The 27,583-nt window shown below is 59.9% G+C and overlaps 1 protein-coding gene across 7 annotated transcripts in view; it reads left to right on the forward strand.

Moving 5' to 3' along the window:
• The window catches only part of FBXL18 (F-box and leucine rich repeat protein 18), a 40,238-nt gene extending 13,744 nt beyond the window's left edge, over positions 1–26,494 (forward strand). For 2 of the 7 annotated variants that reach the window (XM_059896307.1, XM_059896310.1), the window contains exons 4-5: positions 6,992–7,210; positions 22,174–24,424. In XM_059896307.1, the coding sequence (XP_059752290.1) occupies positions 6,992–7,210; positions 22,174–22,330 (376 nt within the window). In that variant the 3' untranslated portion in view covers positions 22,331–24,424. The other 5 variants (XR_009497510.1, XR_009497511.1, XM_059896309.1 and 2 more) reach the window with 5 other exon arrangements.
• Positions 26,495–27,583: the final 1,089 nt, after the last annotated feature.

Raw genomic sequence — 27,583 nt, forward strand, 5'->3', positions numbered from 1 at the left:
GGACACCCGAGCCACACAAAACGGAGACAAGCATGTCCTGTCTGGACCTCCACTCTCCCCCTAGAAGGCAGGAAATGAACCGGATTTGAGCTGGCGCTTTGCTGCCCCGGCCCTGGAGCCTCCCAGAGCTTCTCTGCCAGGCTGCCCGCCGCCCCCAGGGCAACACACGCTGCGGGCCCCCCGCCCGGTCCCTGCCGGCGTGAGGGCTGGGGCCCGGGGTCCAAGCCTGGCCTCCCACGTGGCTTGGCCCCCTCCTGCCCTGTGGGGTGGGGCGCCACCTGTGAGTGAGTGGGGAGGGGCCCTGACCGCAGCCCCTGCCCCTCGCCCTTCACAGGGTGAGCCTGGGCTGCCATCGCAGACGATGCTGCCCCTCTTGCCCAGATCCCTCGCGGCTCCTTCTCTTTTCACTGGTTCATCTCCAGCCAGTGCCTCCTCCCACCTTGTCCCCTCCTGTGCCTTCGCTGTCACATCAGTGGCCTTTCCAGGAGGACTGTTGTGAAGTGAGTGGTCAGTGGGCCATGCGTAACTTGAAGCTGCAGGTGGACCACAAAATACATCCAACAGACGAAAAGCCACCAGGTCTGCTGTCCTGTTACCCTGTTGGATTCTCGTGATCAGGAATGAGTATTCCTTAGTTCGGGGAGCCTGAGGGAGCATTTGAGTTCTAATTTAACTAAACTCAGAACCAGAGTATTTCTGGATCTGTCATTTTTGTCTTCAGTGTTTTGGCTTTCTTGCTACCCTGTTAAACCTGGCACCTTTTCTAACCACGCTGTGGTCAAACCACGTGCCGATTATTGAGGAGTGTTTGATCAAAAGAGAAATCAGTGAAAGTAAAATAAAGTCATACATTCATGTAGTTTAAAACGTCACGGGACTTCCCCGGTGGTCCAGTGGTTAAGACTCCACGCTTCCACTGCAGGGGGTGCGGGTTCAATCTCTGGTCGAGGAACTAAGATCCCACGTGCTCGCGCGATGCGGCCAAAAACATAAAAATAAAATAAAAAGTCACAGTGCTTCAAGGCAGATAATGAAAACTGGACTTCTTCTCTCTCCAACGTCCTTTCTGCCTCATGTCCACAGTGTCATATTTTTAAATTAATTAATTAATTAATTAATTAATTTTGGCCACGTTGGGTCTTCGATGCTGTGCACGGGCTTTCTTTCTAGTTGTGGCGAGCGGTGGCTACTCTTTGTCACGGTGCCCGGGCTTCTCATTGCGGTGGCTTCTCTTGTTGCAGAGCATGGGCTCTAGGCACGTGGGCTTCAGTAGTTGTGGCTCGCGGGCTGTAGAGCACAAGCTCAGTAGTTGTGACGCATGGGCTTAGTTGCTCCACGGCATGTGAGATCTTCCCGGACCAGGGCTCAAACCTGTGTCCCCTGTATTGGTAGGCGGATTCTTAACCACTGCACCACCAGGGAAGTCCCACAGGGTCATATCAAATGTCTGCTGCCTGCAGAGCCACATGGAGACAGCAGGTGCTCCCAGCTCACCTGGGCTGCTGGATTCCCTGCACGAGGCCTGTGCTCGGCCCCTTCAGGGCTGCTCTGCCTGGAGGAGAGGGGAGTGGGCGTGGCGTCCAAACTGGTCCCATGTCCCTGCGTCTCCTCGTCCAGGAGATAGACCCTAGCCTTGGGTGGAGGCAGGCAGGACCCACAGCAGGGGCCTCAGAGTCAGAAGGCCTGGGTGGACCTTGGGCTGTCTGTGCCCAGGTCCTTGTTCTGTAAAGTGGGGCTGTTCAGACCAAAGGGATTCATCCTTATAAGACACTTAGAACAGGACTTGGCACTTATAATACATGTTACGGTTTTTCATCCATTCAGCAAATATATGAGCACCTGTTATGCCAGGCACTGTTCCAGGCACCCAGGACACTGAAAAAAACAAAGATCCTTGTCCTTGGGGAGCTTACATTCTAGTGGGGAAAATAGACCAAGAGTCAGCGTAAGGAAGTATATGGTATATTAGACAGTAACAAATGCCGGGGAGAAGAAGCAGAGCAGGACGAGGGATGCCTGGGTGCAGGGGCGGCAGTTGGGGTACATTTCATGAAGGAGGTGAGCTTTGAGCAGGGAACTCGGGGAGACGAGTTAGAAAGCAGAACCTGGGGAAGAGTGCTCCGGGCCAGGCAGGTAGAGTCACATCAGCCGGTACGGTGTCCACGACCCACAGGGTGACTTACACTTACATGAGCTAAAATGAGAGAGAACCAAGCATCGAGTTCCTTGGTGGCATCAGCCACGTCTCAGGTGCTTAGTGACCACGTGGGCTGGTGGCCACTGTGCTAGGCAGAGCACATACAGACACTCCCCTCTGCCCAGAAGGTTCTGTTGGAGAGCTGAGAGCGCAGGGCCCCGAGATGGGTGTGCCAGGGTCTCAGGAGCAGCCGGGATGGAAGCAGGGCAGGTCACGCTGCTGTGCTGAAAGCGGCCTGGGGGCAGCAGCAGGGCCACTGTCAGGGGCATGTCAGACATGCAGGGAGCAGCCGGGCGAAAGCAGGGGTTGGGGCATGGCCAGAAATAGCCAGGTTCTGACTTCACAGGGAATCTGCTGATTGATTGGGTGCATGGGATGGGTGTCGAGGCTAGGTGGGTCCAGGCGGTGCCGAGGCTTCTGGCCTGAGCCGTTGAGCTGACGTGGCTGCCATCGGCCGAGAGAGGAAGGCAGGGGCGAGGCTGCACACGTGTGGGTTGGAGAAGCCTGGACGACCCCCCGCCCCCGCCCCTCCCCCCAGCCCCCAGAGAGGAGGAGCCGTCTCCCAGGTCTGCCAGCTGGCGCTTGGACTGGAGAGACCGCCCAACAGGAACTGGTCAGGAGGATGAGGGCTTGGTAGAAGAGACCGGGCAGGAGCTGTCCGGGAGAGAGGAGGCGGGCTGGGGGTGTTGTGGAAGCTGAAGGGAGAGACTGCCCTTTATTTAGACTGCTGCGGACCGTGGCTGCCCCGTTGGCTTGTATTTGTACGGCCGCCACGTGCTCGCCCCGTGCTTACAGGTCTTTGACATTTTAGCAACCTTGGGAGTGTCGCTATTATTGTCCCATTTTGCAGATGAGGAAAGTGGGGCCCAGAAGGTTAATGAACTTGCTGAGGAGACACAGCTGGTCTGCGGGCAGCTGGGAGCGGGTCCTGTCTCGTGGGGTCGCTGGATGTCAAATGGGGTAACCTGGCGTTTAGTGGTCACCAAGTGACTTACAGGGCCTCGGACGTGATCCTTGTGGCCCAGACCTTCCCCCGGGGCAGGGTCGTGCAAGCAGTGTGGGTTTTGTGGGCCGACCTGAGAACCTGACCGCCACTCACAATGGGCTCTCTGTGCACGCGGCTGCTGAGACCACACCTCATCGGAGCCGGGATACTGCCTGTTCGGAACAAACACCAGTTTCTAGAACTTGGCCAAATGGCCCCGTTCCTCTGGATTCCTGCCTTCTGTGGCAAGCGGAGCCCGGGGGGATGGAGGGGAAGGAGCAGATGGTGCCTGCCTGCCATGGGCAGGCACTGCAGAGGCTGCCACACCGCTGCCAGGGCGGCCTCCCCGGACAGCTCCCGCACTTCCCCAGGCGGCCTCCGCTGTCCCCACCAGAGAGGCCCATGAACTGCAGCTCTTTGCCAGCTGGGGCCAGGGCCGCTTCTGCGAGAACACGTCGTCCCGCTGGGGCCTCGCAGGCTCTGGATTTGCCTCTGGATTTCTGGTGCACCTCGCCAGCGGCAGGATGCCAAGCTGGGCAGAGCAGGGCACCTGATGAAGCCTTGCCTGGTGGAGAGGGGAAGGGAGAGCGTCACCCTGAGTCACCCTGGGCTGCCCCTGACCTCGGAACTGGGGCGGCGTCTGGGCGTAAGCGAGAGGGCTTCTTGGAGCCAGGCCCTGGAGGCTATGCCAGGGCCACCCTCCAGGCCCAGGCGCTGCTCGGAGGGGCGCCTGAGAGGTGGGCAGGCAGATGAGGGGCGGCCCGAGCGCCCGTCTGTGCCCACAGAGCCTCTCGGAGAGCAAGCATCGGAGGCCAGACCCTTCGAGGTCGGAAGGCTGAGGCCCGCCCCCCAGGGCGAAGCCAGTCACAGAGGCGCCCCTTCCTCCTCCTCTGCCCTGAGCAAAGGCACTGCCCGTCACTCGTGTCAGGTTAGCTCTGCCAGCCCACCGCCCGGAGGAGCGGGGGACGGTGTGGACGTGCCAGCCTCGCCCGGCCCACCAGGCCTGCCTGCCCTGAGCACCCATGACGGGGGCTTCCTTCAGGGGGAGGAATCTGGAGTGGCTGGCACGCCGAAAAAAAATGTTCAAAAGCGTGTAGTACGCAGCTCCCTCTGTCTCTCCCCTCTGTCTCCTTGAGTGGTGAGATCCCCAGCAGGTAGCGCAGACCTGCATCGCCACCTAGTGACCGAGGCGCCGCAGGCCTGTCCTTCCCGCCGCCCGCGGCCCAGGTTCCTCACTGCTCCAGGAACGACTAGTGCATCAGGGCTTTTCGCCCCCCTCCAGTTTTCCCACTTTCAGGTCGGCACAGTATGCTTACCTTAGGATCTTTTAAAAAGATAGAACCAAATAATGTGTTCAGACATTTTCTTAAGAAACATAAGCTTCCCGGAACATTCACACCCATGGGCGAGATGCGCTTGCTTACTCTCTGGGCCCAGGGGGTTCAGGGGGCTGGGGTCCTTGGCTCACGGCTCTGAGAGGCCCGGCTCGCGGCTCCCTGACTTCTTCCCCGTTTCTTTAGGGATGAAATTCATTCAGTGGCGTCCAGGGGGTGAGGCATCGCTGACCACTGCGGCCCTTGGGGAGCCCTTTCCCTGGTGTTTGTGCCCGAGCAGCCCTGCCCGGGGGCTTCCTTCCTGCTGCACCCGGAACCCTCGACGGGGAGAGAACGTGAGGCTTTTCAGAATCATACCCCAGAGAGACCCGCGTTCCCCCCACAGTTTTAGGAGCTTGCTAGAACTTCTGCTTACGTGTAATTAAAATAAAAACGCAGTCTCACTGCTGCATTTCAGTGACTGGTGGCTCCCGTCCGTACAGGATGGCTTGGAACAGACATGCCGTCACCGCAGGCTTGATTTTAAAACCCCTCCCCCGTCCTGTGACTTGTCAGTGTTTCCGGGTGTCAGGGCCGTGGAGGCCGTGTCCGAGGCTCGCGCGGCTCTCGTTTGGGCCTGTGGACGGCCCCTCACCCGCGTCCAGGTCAGCCTTGCCCGGGGCGTCGCTGCGTCCAGAGCGCTTGGGCTCTCCTTCAGCCTGGCGGGGGGGGGGCGGTGGTGGTGACTCTGTCCCCACTGCAGGCCCACCGCCTCTCGGGGATGGGGGTGGGCCTTTCCACTCACCCCGGAAGCTTCTCTCCTTTGATGATGAGAACCTACAGCTGCAGACGAGCCTCTCAGGGGCGTCCCAGGAAGTCACCCACTCGGCCTCATCAGTTTACGGGGAGAGAGAGGCCTCTCGGGGTTCCCTGTGGGTCTCGCACGGAGATGGGGGTCTTGCCAGCTGCCCCGGCCCACCCGGAGGGTCCGTGTCTGTCCCGTGGGCAGAGTTGAGGCTCAGAGAGACCCACGGTCCCGGGCAAGACGCCATGTTTGTGCAGGGAGTGACTTGTGCGGGGCCTGGGCCTTGGGGGTGGCCGGCCTCAGGGGACAGCGTCACCCTGGCCTGAGGCACTGTTCCCGCAGCTCAGGCGCAGCCTGGCAGAGCGCTGTCCTCCCGGGCCGGCCGGCTCGCTCGGAGGGCTGAGGCCCCACGTGGCTGGCACGATGTCCATCAGAGGCCTTCATGGCTCGTTGAGAGAGAGCGTTGCCGGGTGCCCAGTGGCCACCCTTTGAAGCGTCCTCCTTTTCAGCCATCGGGTTCAGACGTAGCCCCCGAACTGCAGTTTCCTGCACACGTGCCCAGATCTCCGTCATCTGTGAAGCCCTTCTCCCGCCCGCTGCAGTGCCTGTGTGCCTTCTGCCTGCTTTGCGTGGACATGTCTGCCTGGCCTCTCCCGCTCGTGCCGCCAGCCTTGAAGCGGCTCTGGCCGGGTAACTGGGCCCCCGCGCCGCAGTCAGAACGGTTTTAAAAGCATCAAGTGAGGCACGTACCTGCCTGAGAAGGACCGAGGTACCGCTGAGTGCTATAAAATAAGGACGATTGCCGAGCCTGGTGCTGATCTCCAGGGATAACCCTTGTTAATAGGTTTTCTTGTGGGAAGATTTTGGGTGAACAGGGTCCACTTTGACCTCTGTCCGTGAGGCCGTCTTGGTCTTTGTGTGTGATTTACCATGAGACGATCTCCGTGCTCTCTTCCTGCTCCAGCTCCCTCTCCCTGGCTCCTGTGCTAGTGTCCTGGGGCTGCCCTGACAAATGACCACCAACCGCATGGCTGAAAACAACAGAGAGTCACCCTCTCCTAGTTAAGAGGTCAGAAGTCCCAGGTCAGGGTGTCGGCAGGATGGTTCCTTCTGGAAGCTCTGGGTGGGGGCCTGTTCCAGGCCTGTCCCCTGGCTTCCGGCGGCTGCTGGCAGTGCGAGGTGTTCCTTGGCTTGTGGACGTGTCACTCCAGTCCGCCCCGAGCTCCCTGCGTGTTCCTGTGTTGCTGTGCCGTCACAAGGCGTCTAAGGAACCGCTCATTGGACCCACCCCAGTCCCACGTGACTTCACCTTAACTCAGTCTGCAAAGACCCTGCTTCCAAATAAAGCCACGTGTGCAGGTACCAAGGGTTAGGAATGCAACAGATCTTTTGGGGGACACGATTCAGTTGCCACGCGCTCTTCTGGGCCTATAGGCGCACCGAGCAGTCAGAGCAGCGAACGAAGCAGCTTGGCTGGGTCTGTGGGCACCTGGTTGCATCGGGCCTGCAGGGTCTCCCCCCAGGTCAGGATCACCAAGGGAGACCCCAGGGGTCTGAGTCCTCACCCGGAGCCCCTGGGGGCTGTGGTGTGGATGGGCCTGGGGACAGCCGGTCTGGGCCCTGGACCAGGAGCCCCGCTCAGCGTGCGTCCGTCTCCGCGAGCTCACGCCGTCCGTCCTCTCTCCCTGCAGGCTGGAGCAGCCCTACTTCAGCGCCAACGCCCAGTTCTTCCAGGCGCTGAGCCAGTGCTCTGCGTTGCAGCGCCTGTGCCTGGTGTCCCGCAGCGGCACCCTGCAGCCCGAGGCCGTGCTGGCCTTCATGGCGCGCTGCCTGCACGTGGTCGTGTGCCACCTGTTCACCGGCGAGTCGCTCAGCACCTGCCGGAGCCTGCAGCAGTCCCTCCTCCGCAGGTGAGTGCGCATCGCGGGGGCTCGGGCGCTCTTCCTGCCTCGGCTTCCCTGGGGGTCCAGAGGTTATTTCTCGGAGTTAGAAAGTGCTGGGCGGTGATGGAGCGAACCCCCTCCCCCCGGCCTTCTGTCTGCCCCGGGCTCAGCTTCCTGCGTAGCGGGAGCCCCCTCTCCCTCGAGCGTGACGGGACCCTCTTCACCATCCAGCCCCTCACGTGTTCCCCTGGCACCGCTGTCAGAGGCGGGAGTGCGCGTGGTGCTGCCACTCACCTGCAGCCCTTAGCAACCCGTCCGTTTCCCCGTCTCGTCCTTGTTCTGTGCAGGACTCGCTTCAGAGCCCTCGCCACGCCTGGTCTCCTCGGCCTCCTAGGCTGTGACGGGCGCAGCCTTTCCCTGGCTTTCGTGACCTTGACACTTGGAGGGCACTGGCCAGGTGTCCGCATTTCTATTAAAAACAGCGCGTCCATCCTGCGCCTCTGATTCCAGCCCTGCATCACAGAGCTCATCACACTTTGCCCCCTTCTGTCCTCGCAGCCTCTCCCTTCAGCAGCAGAGGGCCTGGCTCTCCATTCCCTGAGCTGTGTTTGCTGATTTGTCCCGTCCCCCCGGTGTGCACGTGGGGCAGCTGCTCTGCTCCTGGGGGTGGCACCCAGGTCGCCCCATCAAACACCGTCTTCGAGTGACCTGGGGCCGGCCTCTTCCCGTCTCCCTCAGCCTGGCCATGTTCCTCGCTCCCACTGCCTCGGACTCCACTTTGTGTTCACCCCACGTCCTGCGTGGCTTGCTTCCTTGTTTTTCTGGCGTTCGAAGCCTTACTGAAGTCGGAGGGTCAGAGCTGTGTGTGAGGGGTGCGTGGAGCTGCGCCGCCGCTCAGCCTCCTCCTGTCCCCCCCCACCGCATTGTCCCCCCCCGCGTTGTCCCCCCCTGCATTGTACCCCCGCATTGTCCCCCCCGCATTGTCCCCCCCTGCATTGTACCCCCGCATTGTCCCCCCCCCCGCATTGTCCCCCCCCACCCCGCCCTGTACCCAGAGACAAGTGTTCCCGGTTCTCAGTTACCCTTCCTATGTCTCTTTTGTAGGATTAGCAGGTACACAAATGTTTTCCCGACCCCCTTCTTTCTTATACTCAGTTTGCTTTTTCACTTAATAACATATCTTGGAAATGGCTCATTCTCAGTTCATCCAGCTCTTGCTCGTTCTTTTGACAGCTCTGCATTAAAAAAAAATTCTGGTAAAGTACGCATAACAAAATTTACCATTTTAACGGTTTTGTTTTCTTTCCATTTTAAGTGTTTTCACCATTCCGAACTGAAACTCTGTCCCCATTAAACATTAACCCCCCTCCCCCTCTCCCAGCCCCTGGCGCCCACCCTTCTACTTCCTGTGTCTACTCCAGGGACCTCCTATAACTATAACCATATAGCGTTTGTCCTTTGCGTCTGGCTTTTTCTGTATTGCTTTTGACATTTGAGAGACTTAAAAGATAGAAATAAAGGATCATCACATATTGATTAAAATAAAGCCACTTTGGCTCCCTGAACCTCCAGTATGAGTGTACTTTTTAAATTTTAGAAATCCATCCAAGTGTCCGTGAGAAGCACAGTGTTTTGTTTCCTGTGTTCCCAGCGTCCCTGAATGTGTACTGTTGCGTCTGGGTGTGCAGCCCGTGTTGTCCACCCAACATGGTTTTGAGATCTGCCATGTGTGGCTCCTGTGGAGCTGGTGTGTTCCTGCCAAGTGCTGTGTGTGGCAGCGCCGCAAGCGGATTCATCACGCTGTGTGTCTGTTCTGTTGAGGGAGAGCCTGGTTGTTTCCAGTGTGTCTCTGCTCTAGTGAATATCCTCGTGCGGGCTGTCCTGGGTGCAGCTGCGCAGGTCCCTAGAGGCGGCGGTGCGGGGTGTGTTCGGGAGGTGGCCCAGTCGCTTGCTCTCCAGGACGGTTCTCCTAAGCCCGGCTTCCCCTGTGGGTGTGAGAGTTCTTGGCCCACGTCCTTGCCCGTGCGAGACACTGCCAGACTCTCCCGGGGCTCCTGGGTGAGCGTGTCCTCCTGCCGTGTGAGCTTGCGAGGAGCATCGTTTGATGTGCTAATTGCCCGGTATCGTCTCCTCGTTTGTGATCATCTCTTCACATCCCCTGGGGACTCTACTGTGGGGTTCCTTTCGGGAGGGGGCGGGGGGCCTGGGACCAGCGAGCCTGTGCTGGCGCCCGTCGTGGGCCCCCGGCCTCGGGTCCTGAGGCTGCTTCTCTCCTCCCGGTTCACCGTTGATTCAGGTTACGGCTGTGGGTTTAATGACATCCCGCACTGGCCCCCATACACCCTAAGCTTCCTCTTAAATCTGCCACTTGTCCTGTACCTTGGTCTGAGAACCTAGGTAGCAAAGCCTCTTGGTTTGTGTGCAAAATACAGCTCCGTGGGCTTTGAGTGATGGCTACGGGGAATCTCCCCGGCGACTGCCAGACGTGAACTTGACTGCTGCGTGTGCAGAAGGTTCAAAGACTTCCTGTAAATGCAGGTCCCGCTGGGTGTTAACTGAGCAAGTTGCCAGATACCTTTGGTCAAGTGAGTATTTACTGTCTGTCCAGCAGGAGGTGGTGAACTTGGCTTTGCCTAGGATTTGTAGGGAAGCAGTTAAGTGAGGTGGTGTCCGCAGGGTCCACTCGGGCGGGCTGCTGCATATTCTGTGACTTCTCTCACCTGCGTGCCTCTGCAGTGCTCTGGAAGTTCTCCTGGTCCAAGGCGGCCTGTGTGAGGGCCGCTAATGTCAAGTGCAGAGAGCCCTGGGATTTCTGAGCCTTCCAACTCACCCTGGAGAAGTCGGGGAGGGGGTGGAACTTAAGTCTCAGAATGATTGACTGCAGCTCCCTGATGTCAGGTCACTCACCTCTGTCTTAGGTTCACCTCAATTGGCTCCTCTGGAGTCAGCCATCGTGAGGGCTGATGGCCGTGCGCCCGCTGGCCAGCTCTGCTGACGTCCTTGGAGATGCCAAGGTCTTTTCTTCTTAATAAGAGCAGATGGTATTTTTTAAAGACCTTTTAATACAAATAACCTAAAGTTTATCATTTTAGTCGTTTCAAGGTGTGCAGCTCAGTGGCGTTGAGCACATTCACAATGGGACCTTCATTCCACTTCGTTTCTGTGAACTGAGGCAAATTTAACTCTGAGTTTCCTATGTCTCTGCACTTTGTTTGCATTTAGGGGCAGCGGTTGCTCGAGTGGTTGTGGGGATTAAAAGGCAGAGGGTTTAAAGCAATTTTCCCTCCTTCCGGGGCAGCGCTCCCCGCCCTTTGCCCTCCGTCAGGGGCCTTTGCGGAAGGCGTGCGGCCTCAAACCAGGCGCCGTTTTCCCCTAGTGGGTCCTGGAGTTTGATGGTTGGTCCAGCTAGAACTTAGATAAGTGCCCAGGATTGGAGTGCAGGCCTGGAGCAGCGCTTCCTGGGGGGGATGTGACCTGAGCAGGTCGCCAGGGGCGTGAAGCACTTAAAGCCTCTGGAGCGGAAATCCGCCGACGTCAGCGGTGCCCCTGGCGGAGCGCTGAAGGTGGCCGCCTCGTTGAGGCACGGCCTAGAGCGTCGCAGCTTTCCTCTCCCAGCTTTCCGTGTCCCTCGGGTGGCGGGACATGACCACGACGAGGCCCAGCTGGTCACAGAATTACAGAAGAGCCATCGCCAGGGGGTCTCCGGAGTCACAGGGCTCCAGCCACCCTGCCGGACAGTCCTCGTGGTGGTCCCCTGTCCTCGTGGTTTGCTGTTGAGTTTCCCAGGAGGAATCCTAGCTAAGGTTTTCCCCTCCCTGGTGTTTATAATATCTCTAAAAATTCAGGGACTTCCCTGGTGGTCCAGTGGCTGAGATTCCACGCTCCCAATGTAGGGGGCCCGGATTCGATCCCTGGTCGGGGAGCTGGATCCCACATGCCGCAACTAGGGAGTTCGCATGCCGCAACTAACTAACTAACTAAATAAATATTAAAAAAAAAATTTAGACTACGCATCAAGCTATTTTCAAGTGAAAGTTCCCCTTGGCTCCACCAGCCAGCATATCCAGGCTGGAGTTATCGTATGGCTTTGTGCTCTGATTTTTTTGAGTTAACACTACATCATGGGTGTCTCTTGTGTCATTAAATAAAGCTGCAAACAGTTATTTTTTATGCCATTTGGTATCCGTTACACGACGTTGTGGTGATTCTGGTCTGGCCGACACAGCTAACTCTGTGTACTCTTGACTTTCCTTCACTTCGGCCTGGGTTTTCCCGGCTGGGGCCCCTGGGGAAGGGGCCCGCTCACCGCTCACCGTCGTGTATCCACCCCTCGGCGTCCCCGTTTTCTGCGATGGAGCTGATGCTAAATTTAGCTGGTGGGCTAAATGGGATACAGGCTGTACGGCGCCCACGCACGTGGGCTCTGGGACAGACGGTAGCTGTCTGGAAAACAGGGTGCCGGGCAGGTGGTGTGGCCGCTCCAGCCAGCGCTCTCTCCCTCCTGCTCTCTGCCCACTGGGCTGGCGATGGGTGTGTGAGGAGGTGGAACCTGCTTTTCTCGGGTGTGACGATCGTGACGTCATTGTTGCTGTGCCTGCCTCTGCCCTCGAAGCAGCCGGGAGGAACGTTGATACCCCTCACCCTCGCAAACCTGCAGTAGGTCACATTCACGGGGGCTCCTCTCCTGGGAGCTGACACCTCCCTGGTGGATGAGCTCTGCTCCAGGGGCTCCGAGACCCGTGTAGGATTCGGTCACTTCTCAGCCTTGAGGGGTGACTTCCTGCAGTGGGGGGACCAGCTTTGGGCACTGCTGGTTTTCCCACTGTGTGTACACACAGAAGCCTTCCCCACAGTGGAGGACATCCAAGGTCACCAGGCAGTTCAGAAGAGCTGTGCTTGTGATGGACAGGGGAGGGTGGGAGCATCCCTCACGGGCGTTGCTGGCTGACGAAGCTGCTCTGTCCTTTCCTGATCCTCAGAGTCCATCTCAACACAGGGCTCCAGGCCAGTTGATTGGACTTGGCACTAGGTGTGGGTCGTCCCTGCCCTGGGAGTCTTGTGCTCACGAGGTCCCTGTCCGCCAGCCTTCTTCCTGCCTGCAGCCTGCTCCTGTCTGCAGGGCCCACGCAAGTGCAGCCTCTCGCTGGGCTGGGAGCTCCCTCCTCTGGCCTCTCAGACAGCACACACCTGCCCCTTTCCTAGGGCGCATAGCACTTTCCCCCCAAAATTATTGCGTTCTTTGCATCCCCCTTTAGAGGATGAGTTTTTTGAAGGCCAGCGTGCAATAGCTCTTTTTTCCTTCTGGGTCTTCGGTGCACAGTATTCGAGACCAGGCCTGAGGCTGGCATTGGTTAAGTGGACTTCCTGGGCGGAAGCTGTGCCAACCCCTCTGTTCCCCGTGTCCCAGCCCTGGCACAGGCCTGGGCCGTGGCGGGGACCCGCTGAGCGCCTGGTGCCGGCTGAGGTGCTGGGAGCCCTGTGCGTGTTGGGGCGTGGCCCCCTTTGTGGGCTCCTCCAGCCAGCATTCTTCCAGCCCCTGCTCTGGGCCCTGTCCTGGATGCCAGGGGCCGCGCTAGTGCCTCTTCACCAGCGCTCCCTTGGTGCCGGTGCTGTGTACTGTCTCTGTTGTTCTCACCTCCAAAAGCCCTTTGAGCTACACGCCCTAAGCCCCAGCATTCAGGTGGGGAAAGTGAGGCTCCGAGAGGCCGGTGGTGGTGCAGCAGGACCCCAGCACTGGAAGGCCAGTGTTTGTGTCCCCCACAGGCCTTTGCTGCGGCGCAGTGGGGTCCCAGCTGCTTTTCTGCGAGGCGCCCAGCAGGTGGTGCTGTGGCTCACGGGAACCGGCCTGCCTGGCGCTTCGGGGGCTTCACAGCAGGCCCGCATTCCACCCCGGGGGCGCATGAAAAGGAGAGGCTGGAGTTGTCGTCACTTTTTCTTTCTTTTTTAAAAAATAAATAAATTTATTTATTTTTGGCTGTGTTGGGTCTTTGTTGCTGCACGCAGGCTTTCTCTAGTTGCAGCGAGCAGGGGCTACTCTTCGTTGTGGAGTGCGGGCTTCTCACTGCGGTGGCTTCTCTTGTTGCAGAGCACGGGCTCCAGGCGCGCAGACTTCAGTAGTTGTGGCCCACGGGCTTCAGTAGTTGTGGCCCACGGGCTCTAGAACGCAGGCTCAGTAGTTGTGGCACATGGGCTTAGTTGCTCCGCGGCATGTGGGATCTTTCCGGACCAGGGCGCGAATCCGTGTCCCCTGCATTGGCAGGCGGATTCTCAACCACTGCACCACCAGGGAAACCCCTGTTGTCACTTTTTCTGATGCGTTTCTTTCTTCTCACCCTTTTCCCTGCCTCAAGCTCAGAGGACTATTGAGGCACCTGCCCACTCCCCCGTGTGGCATTGAGAGGCCCCCCTGTTTCCTGTGACTCAGCCCGTGGGGCTGGTGTGTCTGCAGGCCCGTCCCTAGGAAGGTGTGCCTCTCCCCGGGTCAGCACTTCCTTCCGGTTCCCATGCCTGCCCCACGTGGAGATACGTCTCAGCCGGTGGGCATCGGCAGTTGTTTCTTCTTGTTGTCGTGCCCTCTGTGGGTTTGGCACCGAGACCTTCAGCTCTGGGTCCCTGCTCCGCCGGGACCTCTCAGGTGGCGGTGGCCTCAGATGGGCTGCCTCGGTTCCCTCCCTCGTAAGGTGAGTTCACGGCAGGCCCAGGTGGGAGGTGCTGTGTGTACAGTGGTGTCCTGATCAGCATTCGTTCTCTTTTTTTATCTCCTGGATCTTGACTTTGCTCTTTCAAGTTTGAAACGTAAGCCTCTGGACCTTTCTCGGACGTCCGGTGGCAGGCGGCCTCCGCGAGGTTTTGGAGCGGCTTTCTTCTGCATCTTCCCTCACCTTGGGCCCTTCTGGTGGCCCCAGCCCCAGGCTGGACTTCGTTTGGGCCAGTGCCGCTGAGAGCAGCGACGCCTTGTGGCTGTCCCGGGGAGCAGCTCTCCCGCTGGCCTCCCTCCCTGCCCTGCCCTGGGAACACCCTGAGTTCCCGGGATTCCCACTGGGCTCCCCCGACCACCTGGCCTCGGGGACACCCTCCCCAGTGAGCAGAGCCAGCCTCTCTGTCTGTTTCACTTCCTGTCTCTCCTACGAACCCTGAGTCGCCATTCCTGGCCAAGTCAGTACCGCCTGACCCACCGAGGAGCCGTCTGGCCCGGTCAGGAGCCGGAGCCGGGCCCTGTGGCCCGTCGCGGGGGTGCCCTGGGTGTCTCCGTGCTGTGCACCCAGCCACGCCTCTGCTGTCCAATTTCTCCCAGACATGCAGCGGGTGGGGCGCCCTTCCCAGGGATTTCAGAGCTTTCTCGATTTCCTTTGACTCTCACATTCCTGAAAGTTCCCTGCGAGGCCTCGTGAACTCTGGGCTGGGTGAGGGCCGTGTCCTCACTCGCTTCTCTTTTGGTAGTACGTGGGGTGACACGTGGCGTCCCGCTGAGGTCAGACCCCCCCCTGCACCCTCAGATCCCACGCCGTGCTCACCTCCTGGCCTCGTTGCTCTGTGACTTTGAACCCATCACTTCCCTCTCTGAGCCCAGTGTCCTGTCTGTAAACCAGCAGCCATCGTCCCTGCTTCCCGGCGCCGCTGTCTCCTGGTGGTAGCTCGCTGCCGACTGTCTGTGCCCGCCTTGGTGGCGTTGCTCGGGGTCCCCTACGATCGCCTGGTGGCGGTGCCTTCTCCCCCCTTGACAAAAGAGGCAGCCCAGCTCCATGAGGTTTGGGGGCGTCCTGGTCGTCCCGTCCCGAGGGTAAATGGCCCAGCAGGCGTTTTAGGCCAGTGTGGCTGTTCTGCCACCCTCTGCCACCTCCTGTAATAACCCACGGTGCCCGGTCCAAGGGGCAGAGGCGCTTATTTCGAGGAAGCAGGATGGTAGGGCGGAAAAGGCTCTCACCCTGACGTGTCCCTGTCTGAGCCGAGCCATCCGGGGTGAGGGCGCGCTGGTTCTGAAGCGGGCTGAGCACTTTCCACAAGGCGGGGCCTTCCCGGGCCGCGCCCTCGGGGGTCTCATCCGCTCCAGGCCACACGTGTTGACTGGCCGCAGCCGCCTTTCTCAGGAGCATCGGGCGGACCCCGACCCTGGGGCGGGAGCGGGCTTGGTCCTCCGTCCCCCTAGGCCCAGCATCCCACTGGACAGGGTCACGTCTCTGGAGCCCATGTGGAAATTCCCCCCCTCCCCCTGGACTGCTGCCCACACGGTCTCCTGCCGGCGAGGAATGTGGGCCCGTGAGGCCAAGAGGCAGCGGCCCAGACCTGAGCAGACACAGGCAGCCGTGCTGCTGGTGGGCGCCTGGGATCCGGGGCCTCCCGCCCAGATGCAGCGCTTCCCGCCCCTCCGTGTTTGTGTTCTGCACGCGAGTGTAGAACCAGGGAAGTTTACAGATACAGGGATACGAGTGTAGAACCAGCGAAGTTTACAGATACAGGGATGCATTGTTTAAGTCTGGGGCACACTGGGAGCTTCAGAATTGAAAGTGGATTCTGAAATGCAGCGTTAGCGTGCTGTGTCGCCACCGTAATTGCATTAAAGGGGCAGCGGAACCCCATCTTGGGTCCGCAGCTCACTGCCGCGCGGGACGGGTCTCTGGGGTCCGTTTGTCCTTCCTACCTGGAATGGTGATCTGGGAGTGTCACGAAAAATACCAGGCCAGCAGGGTTTCGCCGCTGCAGGCTCAACTGGGGGAATCCGTGGCCTTGACGCAGGGCTTGCTGGCCGGCGAGTTCTGGCTCCATTTGTGGTGGACGCCCAAGAGGCTGGTCTGGGAGGCGGCAGGGCTCAGGCCGCGCGCCGTGGGCCCCAGTGCAGCAGCCAGCGGGGAACGTCAGGGGCGCGACTGCAGCCCCGGCGACTGATCAGTGTGGAAGACGTTCGCTGCGTAGGATCTCCTGTGGTCAGGGCTGTCCAGGCCACCGAGGGGGGGGCGAGGGCGGTGGCTGCGCCTGCTGCCGGGCACGAGGCCTCTTCCCACCGCCGGGCAGCCTTTCTTGGCGATTTGGGCGTAGAGCGGCGGAATTCTCTAGAAGAGGAATTCTTCCGTTGTCACTGGAGCCCCTCGTTTTCCAGGCAAGGTCTCTGGGGCCGGGCCCGAGGCTTCGATCTGCGGTCAGGCTCCGGGCCCCTGCTGGTGTTCACGCTGCAGCAGCACAGAACGTCCCTGGGGATCTACTGGACGCTGGGCCGTGCTTCGCACTCCTGAGGGTCCCTCCCTCGAGGACGGCGTAGGGTGGCTGTCTTTTCTGTGACGAGAACGCAGCTGTGTTCTGTCGTCCCGTCTCTGCCGTGGTTTGCACACCTCCCTTTTCTTAGGGGTCTCTTGGGGGATTGATTCCAGCGAAGGCCTGGGGACAGTGATGCCTGGTGTTCCTGGCTTTGGGCTGCAGAAGGCTGGCGTGAGTCCCCAGCTGGCGGCATCAGCCCCGTGGGAGGTGAGGGCGGGCGACGTGCGGTGCCAGGTCACCAGGGTAGTTCCGAGCGTTGGGCATCTCTCCATTTCTCTGAAGGCAGATTCTGTTCCTTCCTTTTAAATTTTTTATTGTGGTAAAACATCTATAACATAATAGTTATCATTTTAGCCATTTGTAAGTATACAGTTCAGTGGCATTAAATGCTGTGGTGTACCTATCACCACAGTCTATACCCAAAACCTTTTTATCGTCCCAAACAGCAACTCCATATGCGTTAAACAATACCCCTCTTCTCCTCTTTCCCCCAACTCCTGCTAAGCACCGTTCTGCTCTCTATGACCTTGACCCCTGTAGGTACCTCCCAGAAGCAGAATCCTACAGTATTTGTCCATTGATGTCTGGTTTATTCCACTTAGCATAATATCCTCGAGGTTTATCCATGTTGTAGCACGTGTCAGAATTCCCTTCCTTTTAAGGCCGAGTGATATTCCAGTGTATGGATGGGTCATATTTTGTTTGTCCTTTCGTCTGTTGACACTTAACTGTGGTTTTCAACTCATTTTTTGTGAATGAAGTTGAATATCTTTGCGTGTTTTTAAAAATCATTTACAGAAAATGACAAACTAGGAGAATGATCTGCAGGTCCTGTCACTGCCAGAGGTCGGGTTGTCCTGGTCTCCTGCCTGCCCAGCAGTGAGGACAGGACCAGTAGCACCGTTCAAACCAGGCAGGGGTCTGAGGGCACAGGACAGGGGTTGCAGGTGATTCTTAACTAAGAGAAAGCACCCAGCCTCCCCCGTGAGAAACACAGGAACTGAATTACAGCGAGAACAACTGTGTTTCTGGAGAGTTCAAAAGCAGGCAGTGGTCCACTCTGGTAGGGGTCGAGGAGGTGACTGCCCCGGGGGGCCCGGGGCTTCTGGGGCATGGTTGCTGTGTCTCGTGCGGGTGCTGGTCCCATGGGGCTGCACTGCCCGGGGTGCACTTCGGTATAACGTTTTCCACCCCCTCAGGCAAAGCCCGCTTGTGTTAGTGGAGGGAGGAGACCAGCCCGTGGCCCAAGGTAGGTGGGCCACCTCTGTGGATCGGAACTCACACTCCTGACCCAACTAAGCTCCCGCCTTAAGGCTTCGGTTCTACGGATGGGCTTATCCGTGGGGTTTGCATAGAGCTCTTCATGGCGGTGCTGTTCGATTTAACAAAAGATTGAAAACAACCCAAGCGTCCGTCGGTAGGAGACTGGGAAATAAATTATGATGCCTCCAGTTGATGGAATGAAATGCAGCTAATAAAAGAACGAGGAAGCACTTGGGGTCACCAAAGGGAATCTTTCAAAGTGTGCCTCAAACAAAAGCAGGGGCGTAATCTGTTTCTCTGCCGGCACGTGCATAAAGTGTTTCTGGAAGGATACGAGAAATCTATGTTGTCGTTCCTGGGGAGAGGCCCTGGCAGTGTCTTTGGCGGGGGGTGGGGGGGGAAGGGGAGGAGCCCTGGGGACATCCCAAACCTGCTCCTCTGTATTCTGTTTTGTCCTGGCCTTTGTCCTTCAGGCCTTTCTGGTGACAGAGCCTCGCACTGGAGTTACCAGCTCCAGGGGCTCCAGGGGTCAGGCCCGCGGATTTACAGTCCTGTCCCACATGGGACCTGGGGGCCGCCTCGGACCATGACAGCTGACACCGAGGGTCTCTCCCACCCCCTTCCTCTGCGCGAGGGCAGATTCCAGGCCGCTCCGAGGTGCCCTGTGGGTCCCAGCGAGTTTGGGGGGGAGCTGAGAAGGGCGCACCCCACACGCCTGCCCGGGGCATCGTCTGAGTTCTGTGAACCTTCGGCGGATGTTTTATTCTTGGCCACCGCCCGCCTCTGTGCTTCTTGAAGATAGTTGTTATAGTGCGAGTGGCTTTTATAAAATATCTTCTGACTTTGGCTTTTCTATAAGACCTTTATTTGCGGAGGAAGAGGCTGTCAACTTTAATTTTTTTTCTAATTTCTCAGGCAAAGAAACAAACCCAGCACGTGTTCAGATCTTAGGTGACTGAGCCAGTGCTGCTTGCAGGCTGCGTCCCCAGCCGGCCCCTCCCAGCGCCCTTCCAGCTCTGCGGCACCCGCAGGACCAGGTGCAGAGGCTGAGGTCCCCGGGGCCCCCTTCACGCACTCGGGGGGCGTCGGGCTCAGAGCTACTGCCAGCGTGGTGACTGTGCGGGACGCCCCTTTCCGTGTCTTCCGTGCAGTGGCCGGCCTGAGGTCCTGGGGGCTGCAGCGGCCGTGCGTCTGCCCGTGTCTGTGACGAGTTGGAGCCCAGCGCTCCTGGCCAGGCCAGTTCTCTGCTCCTCCACGATGGTCACAGGCAGGCGTGAAGTGGGCAGTCCCTCCCCGTCCTCCTTCCCTCTGGTAGCTCTGCAGCAGCGTTCTCGCGGCCCCGTTGGGGCAGGTGCTCAGCCAGCTTCTCGCTGTGGCCCTGAAGTGCGGCCCCGAGTCCTCTGTAGACCTGCCTTTTCAAGTGTAAAAGTGTTCATGCATTTTGACCCAGTGACCCTATTTCTGGAATTTATTCTGAAGAAACAACTCAAAGCACAGTTGTGATTATGCTGGATTAAAGGATGTTTATCCGTATGATAGTTAAAGGGCTCCCTAAGTTGCATCCCCTAGAGAAGTGGCCAGGCAGGTGTGGCGCCCTGCTGGCCGGGCGGGACCGTGGGAGGAGGTGGTCGCCGGGTGTTTTGTTGCTTTGGGGGCGGAGTGGACAAGGAAATTCACCAAACCTGACTCAGGTTGTCGATATTTTGAGACGTGTCTAGAAAGAATATGCTCAACACAGCAGGAGAGTGTGCAGGGCTACGGGGGAGGGGCTGTTAGAGCCACTGGGCAGTGGGTGCGGTGGGAGGCCCCCGTGCTCTCCTTTGCGCTTTCTCTATAGTATTTTCTCCCTAAACAAAACAGTGCTTTTTTTTTTTTAAATTTAATTAATTAATTTATTTTTGGCTGCATTGGGTCTTTGTTGCTGTGCGCAAGCTTTGTCTAGTTGCGGTGAGCGGGGGCTACTCTTCGTTGCAGTGCGCGGGCTTCTCATTGCGGTGGCTTCTCTTGTTGTGGAGCACGGGCTCTAGGCACGCAGGCTCAGTAGTTGTGGCGCACGGGCTTAGTTGTTCTGCATGTGGGATCTTCCCGGACCAGGGCTGGAACCCGTGTCCCCTGCATTGGCTGGCGGATTCTTAACCACTGCGCCACCAGGGAAGCCCAAAACAATGGTTTTAAAACAAGCAAAATCTTGCCTGCTTCCTGGAGGCTCAGAGAAGGAACGTATTTTGGGCAGCTGGTTTTTCAGATAGCCAAAGGCCCCATTTTAAATCCCCTGGTGTGTTTTTAACAGCCTCAGGTAGAAAATTTTCTTCAATGTGGTATCTCCCTTCCGGCTGTTACAAATGGCGGAGAGTAAGTATGGTTGAACTTTCCTGAACCTCTGTGTTTTTGAAAGCCCTGAGTCACCCTCAGACCCTTCGGGGAGGGATGTCTCCACGGTGGCGTCTGCAGCTCGTTCTGCAGGTTTCAGAGCGAGTGAGCGGCCCCTGTCGCGGGCTTAGCGTGTGGGCTCCGTAGATCTTGCCTCTTTCGCCCCCAGATGGGATCCAGGCTAGCACGGTTGCGGGGGCAGGGCTCTGCCTTCTCTGCTGCCCAGGATGGCATCAGGGGCAGCCGAGTGCAGAGCTGGGCCTGGGGAGTGCGTGTACGGGAGGATGCCCGGGGAGGGGGGAGTGCTCCAGGAGGGAACGCACGCCTGTGCCTGAAGGTGAACCCATGGACCTTGCAGGCCTGGCTTTGTCCTCGTGACTCCAGGCCAGAGGCTGCAGCCTCGGGTCTTTAGTGATGTGATTAGCCCTGGTCAGGGGAGTGGTCCCAAGAGGTGACCTGTCCTGCTGTCGGTCATCAGGCTAGTTCTGAACGTGGGTAGCTGGAAGGAGTTTTATTTTATTTCATTGCGTCTATTTACCTAAATCTCAAACTGTATTTGAATCGCACAAATGAACATTAGAACACGTGTGCAGGTGACCCAGCGGAACCCGCGGAGCGCTCGGCCCGCACACGAGCCCCAGCCGAGAACTTGAGAACTTGCCTCCTTCCGCCCCGGGGGAGCCCCAGCCCTGCACTCGCAAGGGAGTGATCGCGCTCTCTGCCTTTGCCCCTTGTCCTCTGTCCCGTCACCGACTCCAGGCTTCACTCTGGGTGGGGACAGAGAGGCTGCAGCTGGGGGAGCGCGCCGGCTCCTCGGGCGGGGAGGGCTTTACAGGGAGGCGGGTGCGGGCGAGGCCCCCCAGCCCTGCCCAGCTCCGAGCTGACCCGGGTGCCGACCGTGGAGAAAGCCTTGAGAAGGAAGTCGGTTTGATTCTGGGGCGGCCCCTCCACCCTGCGTGCGCCTCGGCGGTCAGGGCAGCGGGGAAGGGACAGCACGCCGCCGCATTCCTGGCTTTCGGTGAGAAATTAATCCCCCTCCAGCATCTTGACAGCAGCTCGTTAAGAGCCTCAGGATGGCAGGCAGGCAGGAGCCTTGCACGCACATCCCACACCTGAGAATATTTTGTTTCAAGTAGAGTAGGTCGCACAGCGGGTTTGCAGGTGAGGGCTTGCCGGTTCACGGTCACAGACGCCGCTGCCGGCAGCAGAACGCAGCGCACAGAACCGGGAGGTGTTTCCTCGGCATTTTTATTGCCAAAACATGAAGTTTTATGAGTGCCTTTCTGGCGTTCATTTTACATATGTCGTAAATCCAGCAAATCCAGCTCAGTGTTGCCGGGGGGCCGGGGGCAGGGGGAGGCTGGGACTGCAGTTTCCTTGTTCCTTGAAGCAGGCGCGGGACTTGGGACCTGGCTTTAGTTTTGGCAAATTGTGTGGGCACCTTCCTGCCTCTCGCCCTTCGAGCCCCATGGGATGGAAGTTCTCCCATGACCAGAGTCACCTTGGGTTCCAGGTGGAAAGGGAGATGGTCACCTCACTGGCCGGCCACTGGGGCCAGCTCCAGTGTGGTGCCTGGCCTGGCAGATGCTCTGTGGATATTGTCACGCACCCCACGGGGTGGAGCCTGTCACCCGTGGGTGCGGAAGGTGGGAGGGTCGTGTGACAGTTCCTTGTCACGTGTTCAGACAAAGGCTCGTGGCTGCCGGCGGCCGCCTTGCTTTGGTCTCCTGGCAGAGTGGCTGCCTTACCTGACTTGGGCGTTCATGTCCCTCGAGGGTGGCCTGTGGGCATGCGGGTTTGGCCGCCTGTCCCCTCTCTCCACTCCCCTGCAGGTGTCCTGGCTGTGGGGCCTCCAGTGACCACAGACGCTGCTTCTGCAGCCCGCTGGGTGTTACCTTCAGGGACCCCCGCTGCCCGGGAAGGCAGGGACCCGCCCCGACAGGCTGCCCTCCTGCCCGCTCCCTGGGGCCTCAGCGTGAGGGGCCCCGGAGGCACGTTCCTGCGTCGGCCGGTGCTCCGGGACGCAGCCTGGCCCTGGCCGCCTGCACGCCCCAAGCCCGGCCCCCCCCGACCTCCGTGGTCCTGCTAACAGCCTGCCTCTGGTTCAGTTTCCAGGCCGAGCGGCCCGCGCTGAACGTCGTCATCTTCCCTCTGCTCCACGAGGGCCTGACCGATGTCATCCGAGACGTTCCCATGGTGCACCTGGACGAGGTCACCTTATTTAAAAGCAGAGTGGCCGAGGAGCCGCCCAATCTGTGGTGGTGACCGGAGCGGGCCCCCACCTGCCCGTCGCCGCCTGTGGCCGCTGCGCCTCCGTGGCCGAGGAGGCAGGACTGCCCCGGACAGGTGTGTGGCTTCCGGCCTGTGCCACGGCCGCCGCGGCTGCTCCCCTGCCCGAGGACCCCGGACCCCCGGTGGGCCACCGCCCCCTCCCCAGCCCTTAGGGGCTTCCTCTGGTGGAGAGCCTGTGCTCAGTGACGCTCTGGCTGAGATGCGTGAGGAGGGCCGGCGGGAGGGCCGGCGGGAGGGCGACCTGCGGGCCTGGCCGGCGTGCTCCGGGGCTGCGACACGCATCGCCGGGGCGCTGACTCCTTGGGGGCCTGGTCCCCAGAGCGCCACGTGACCCCACGGCTGCCCCCCGGCCCCCAGGGGTGGCCCTTTGCTCCTGTGCTCCTGGTCACCTGCCCCGGGCTCTGTGGGGGGGCGGCTGTGAGCCCGAGGCGGGGAGGAGCTTGCAGGTGCTGTGGCAGATTTGGGGCTCTCCCCTCCTTCCATTTAACCCAGTTACGCCTCTGGTATGCGTCCAGCCAGGTGACATCAGACAGGTTCGGGCCGGCAGCGGGTTGCTGGGCAGGGAAGCTGCAGGTCCCTGTGAAGGTCTGTGTTTCTGGGGAAACACGGGTAGACCTGCTTCATTAGAAAACCTTGAAATATTAAAACCCAGAAGGGATGCGTGGGGCTGGAGGAGTGATCACATTACCCCGTTTCAGATAGCTTTATTTAGCACTTTAAAAAAATGCAACGCAGCTATTCCCAAAACGAGGGACGTCCTCCCAGTGTCCTGGGCCTCCCGCCACGTGCCACCCGGTGCTTCTGCCTTGTCAGCCGCGAGACTCCCCCCAGAGCTGTCATCCCTGCGGCTGGTGGGCTTCTGAGGGGCCCCGGTTGGGTTCCCTCCACCCAGCGTCTTGCCCCAACGCTCCCGGTGACGCTCCTGGAGACTTCCAGGGAAGGCTGGGCGGCGTCGGGGCAGCTTCCAGCCGGGGGCACCTGGGTCTCCGCAGAGGCTGCCTCCCCAGGGCGCCAGGGGCTGGGCCCATCTCGCCCCGGCCTCCCTCCCCCTCTGGGCTGGGGGTGCAGGTTCCCCAGGCCCTCCTCACCGCTGCGGCCCGTCTCGGCTGCCGTCCGCTCAGTGGCCCCCAGCCCAGCCCGCTTCCCACTCTGTTCCGTGTGATGGTCGCCCCCGTGTCGTGTAGCGTGTCCTATAGTTTGCCTGTTGCAGGGCCCGGTACCTGGACCCTGGGCCTGCGTTCGCCTGCCCTTCCCTGGGTTCTCAAGGGGCAGACAGTTCAGCAGCCCCCACCCTGCCAGGCCGAGGGGGTCCAGGAGGCCTTCCGATGGTGGAAGTGCTCGTAGGGCCAGGGTCTCGGGACGCACACAGGCCCCCGAGTGCTCCGGTCGATTCTTCCTAAGCGCAGTCTGTCTGGCGGCCTCCACCCGTCCCCGCGGCCCTGGCCCTGCTCTCACCTCCCCACGGCACTGGGTGGAGCTGGGGCTCCTCCCCCTGCGCTGTGGTTTTCTTGCCGAGGGTGCAGTTGTCTCCTCTCTGGAGCGTGGGGTGCCCTCCTCCCTCCCCAGCTGCCGCTGGCGGCTCTTCGCCTCCTGCCCAGAGGGACCGGTCTGCCGGCTGCCCCCAGCTGGGACCCCCACCAGACCTGCAGCCCTCGCCTCCGCAGTCCTGACCTGGCCTGAGAGTCACAACCGGGCCCGCTTCTCTGGCCGTGCAGGCCGCAGGCCAGGCTGCCCTGGGCCCTGGAGAGACAGGGCCAAGGCCCTCGTTAGGGCCGCACGCTGTAGATGAGGGTCTGAGAGGTGGTGGGAGTCCCCCACCCCATTTCTGGGCATGTTTTTCGTGCTCTGGCCCGGATGGCCTGTTCTCATGAGCAAGCAGTTTTAACCAGCAGTGTCATTTATGCCAGCAAACAGGGCTGGGAGGGGCCGTTCACGAAAGGCTGGGGCACGAGCTGCCTTGGAAAGCAGCCCCCAAACAAGAGGCCTTGTATTTTTAGTGTCCCCCTCAACCATCCTTTACTTAGAGCAAGAATTTCCGCTGCTTCTCCACCCAAGTCAGGATTCACCAGATGTTAATAATGTGCTTATTCTCGCTAAGTGCTATTTTGGCACCGGTGTTAATTGCAATTTATATTCTGCAGCATTTTATGCTGGGAAAAGAACCCACCCTAATGGTCCCCAATTGGCAGAACTGGGCTGTTAAGCGACGGACCATATGCTGCCTGCTGAGAGGGGCCTGGTCAGCACTGGCGCCTGCGTGTGTGTGTGTGTATGCGTGTGTGCGTGTGTATGCATGTGTGCGTGTGCACGGTGCATGCATGGACGTCTGTGCGCCTATACGTGTGAGTGTGGTCTGCTGTGGACGGGCTCTTGTTCCTGGTGTGCATGTGTGTGTGTGCACGCCGTGTGTGCACGCTGTGTGCATGAGGCAGACACTGGGGGAGGTGGGAATTAGGGAGGAGGGGATCAGGGAGATCTCTCTGTTAAAGAGAGAAACCCCCGGCCTCCTGAGGCCGCCCCTCTGCCTGTGCCCCCTCCTCGCCCCTAGACCCCTCGGCCCTGCCTGCTCCCAGGGCTGTGGCTTTGCCACCGCAGCATCAGGCAGCCTAGCTGGCCGGGCCTGCAGGTGCTCCCCCAGGGAGGCTTCTTGAGCCTGAGGAGAGTAGAGACCCGCAGGCCCCCTTCCCTGCTGTCGGTGGCTTTTCTCTTTGTCACGTGCGAGTGTTTTTATTTCTGAGCTGAGGAGGCTGGATTAAGGGCACTTCACTCTCATACAACAAGGGGACAGATTTTATCCCCACCTGTCAGCTGTCCTTCCGAGGACCCAAGGAGACAGGTCTGAGGGTCCCTCCTCCGCAAGGCCTCCGAGGGCCTCTCCACTCAGGCCTGGGACGACGCCCCTCCTTGGGCAGGTCTGCAGGGCTGGGTGCTGAGGGTGACACTCCCTTAACCCCCCTGCGCCAGGATCCAGAGCTGCAGGCCGCCCGGCCCAGGGGGCAGAAGCTTGCCAGGGGCCAGGGCTGGGAAAGTTGGGCGGGGGTAACCGGGGCACCCGGGTCCCTGTTGGCCGGGGGATCTGAAGCCAGCAGTCGCCGCCTTACTGCGTCAGTGGCCTCCCTGGGTGCACGGCCAGGAAGGCGGCGGGTCTCAGGCCCCCCTCCCCCACCCGGCCCTGCCTGGCAGGAAGGGGACCTGCCCTGATGGGCCCACCCTCACGTCCTCCTCTGAGTGGCACCGGGGCAGCCGGCCACCTCCTGCTTCCTCTTGTTCTCACTGTTTGTTCCTTTAGGATTTGAAAATTGCTGAGACCTTGTGAGAAGCAGTAAGAGAAGTTCGTGGGTGAGGATGGTGCAGCGCGGCCGGGGCAGCAGGCCCCCCCCACGGCTTCAGCCGCAAACCCGAGGTGAGGGGGACATGGACGCTGACCCCTGTGGTCCTTGTGGCCTCAGCCCCAGTCCCCCTCCCCCTCTGACAGGATAGGGGCGGGGTTGTGCCGAGGGGCTCGGGGGACGGTCGCCGGTCTTGTCTGCATCTACGGCACAGGATTCCACTGGGTGGGATGAGCAAATACCCACAGGAATTCAAACAAACTTCGGTCAGACACAGGCCAACCCACATCGTCTAAATTACTTTCTAAAGCTCTTTCAAAAGCCAGTGAAGTGTGAGGTTTTGCATTGATGTCACAGGGTCAGGGCACCCACTGTGCCAGACTCCAAGCCGGCTGGCCCCGAGGCCTCCCCGCTGTGCCCACTGCGCTGGCGGAGGTACGAGAGGTGAGGGTGCTTTCGCACGTGTGGCCGTGGGCACGTGGCACCCCGCAGCCACTGGCGGCGCTCAGCCCCGGGACCGCTGCCCTCTGACCATCGCCCATCTGCCTGCCCCTCTGACCGGACAGTCTCGCTCAGCACGTTACCAGTGGTAAGAGGGGTGAGGTGAGTTGCCAGGGTTTCTCACGGCACGTGCATGACCAGGTGCTAAACGACCGAATACACGTCACCTGCCTTTTGATGACAGACCTCCTGTCCTCTGGTGAGGCCACTCCTGAATTTCTCGTTCCAGCTACATTTTGAATGGGTATTTTCATGTAAATTTGTGGCATGTGAAAAGTTTCAAATAAAGTGAACTTGATTTAGAAAACCTGTGTGGTCCTTCCAGCAGGGGCGCCCCCTGACCTTTCCTCTGCGACCCCCTCTGCAGCCTCGGAGGGCGAGCTTAGGCGGTGGCGCTCCGGTCACCCGCTGCTGTTCAGGTGTTGAGGACGGAGTCTGTGCTTGGCCGCTTGGGGGTCCCTGGATGGGGACGTGAGACCCAACGCGGGGCGCCAGGCGCTGCCAGGGGCCATCAGGGGGCGACCGCTGAGTTGGCCTTTGCAGAGGCTGTGAGGAGGGGCGAGGCCAGGAAGGGGCTGGCGGGCAGGGGTGCAGGGACACTGGTGTGGCCCGAAGCTGCTCCCTGCACGAGGCCTCCGTGAGGCTGGCGGAGGCAGAGTCAGCGCAGCCGTTGTCTGGGGCCTGTGGGGACTGAGTCAGTTTCTTTTTTATTTAATACACATATTTGTAGTTTTCACTTGTGGTAAAAAGTACGTAACATAAAATGTACCGTTTTAACCGTTTTTATGTGTACAGTTCAGTGGCATTAAGTAGATTCTCGTCGTCCTGTAGCCTTCACCACCGTCATCTCCAGAACGTTTTCATTTTCCCAAACTGAAACTCTGCCCCACTAACCACTCCCCCCCCCTTCCCCCAGCCCCTGGCACCCACGCTTCTGCTTTCCGTCTCTGTGAACCTGACTCTCCTGGGGGCCTCATACAGGTGGAACCATAACAGCACTTGTCCTGTTGTGACTGGCTGGTTTGCAGCGTCAGTTTTAGGCGGATACTTCCTCCACCAGACCAGGGTTCTAGGAAGGGGCTCTGCCCGCAGCCAGAGGGGGGTGGAAGGTGGCAGCTGAGGCGGGGATGCCCAGGGCAGGCGTCTGGGGAGGAGTGGGGACCTGGACTTGGGAGGCGCCGTGGACAGAGGTGGGCCCCAGGGATGCTGCAGGACAGAGTGACAAGGGCAGGGACCGTCAGGTGGGCCGAGGAGGGCTCGCTGATGCCTCCTGAGCCCCCGGGTGGTCCTCGAGGCCAGAGTCGCCTGAGCTGCAGCGGCAGCGTGGAGACGGGAGCCTCCGTCCCTCCCGATCCTGCCTGAGCCCTGAGCGGGTCCCCCAAGCCTGGTGCACACC

The sequence above is a fragment of the Balaenoptera ricei genome, chromosome 15 (genome assembly GCF_028023285.1).
Source record: "Balaenoptera ricei isolate mBalRic1 chromosome 15, mBalRic1.hap2, whole genome shotgun sequence".
In the NCBI taxonomy this organism is placed as follows: Eukaryota; Metazoa; Chordata; class Mammalia; order Artiodactyla; family Balaenopteridae; genus Balaenoptera; species Balaenoptera ricei.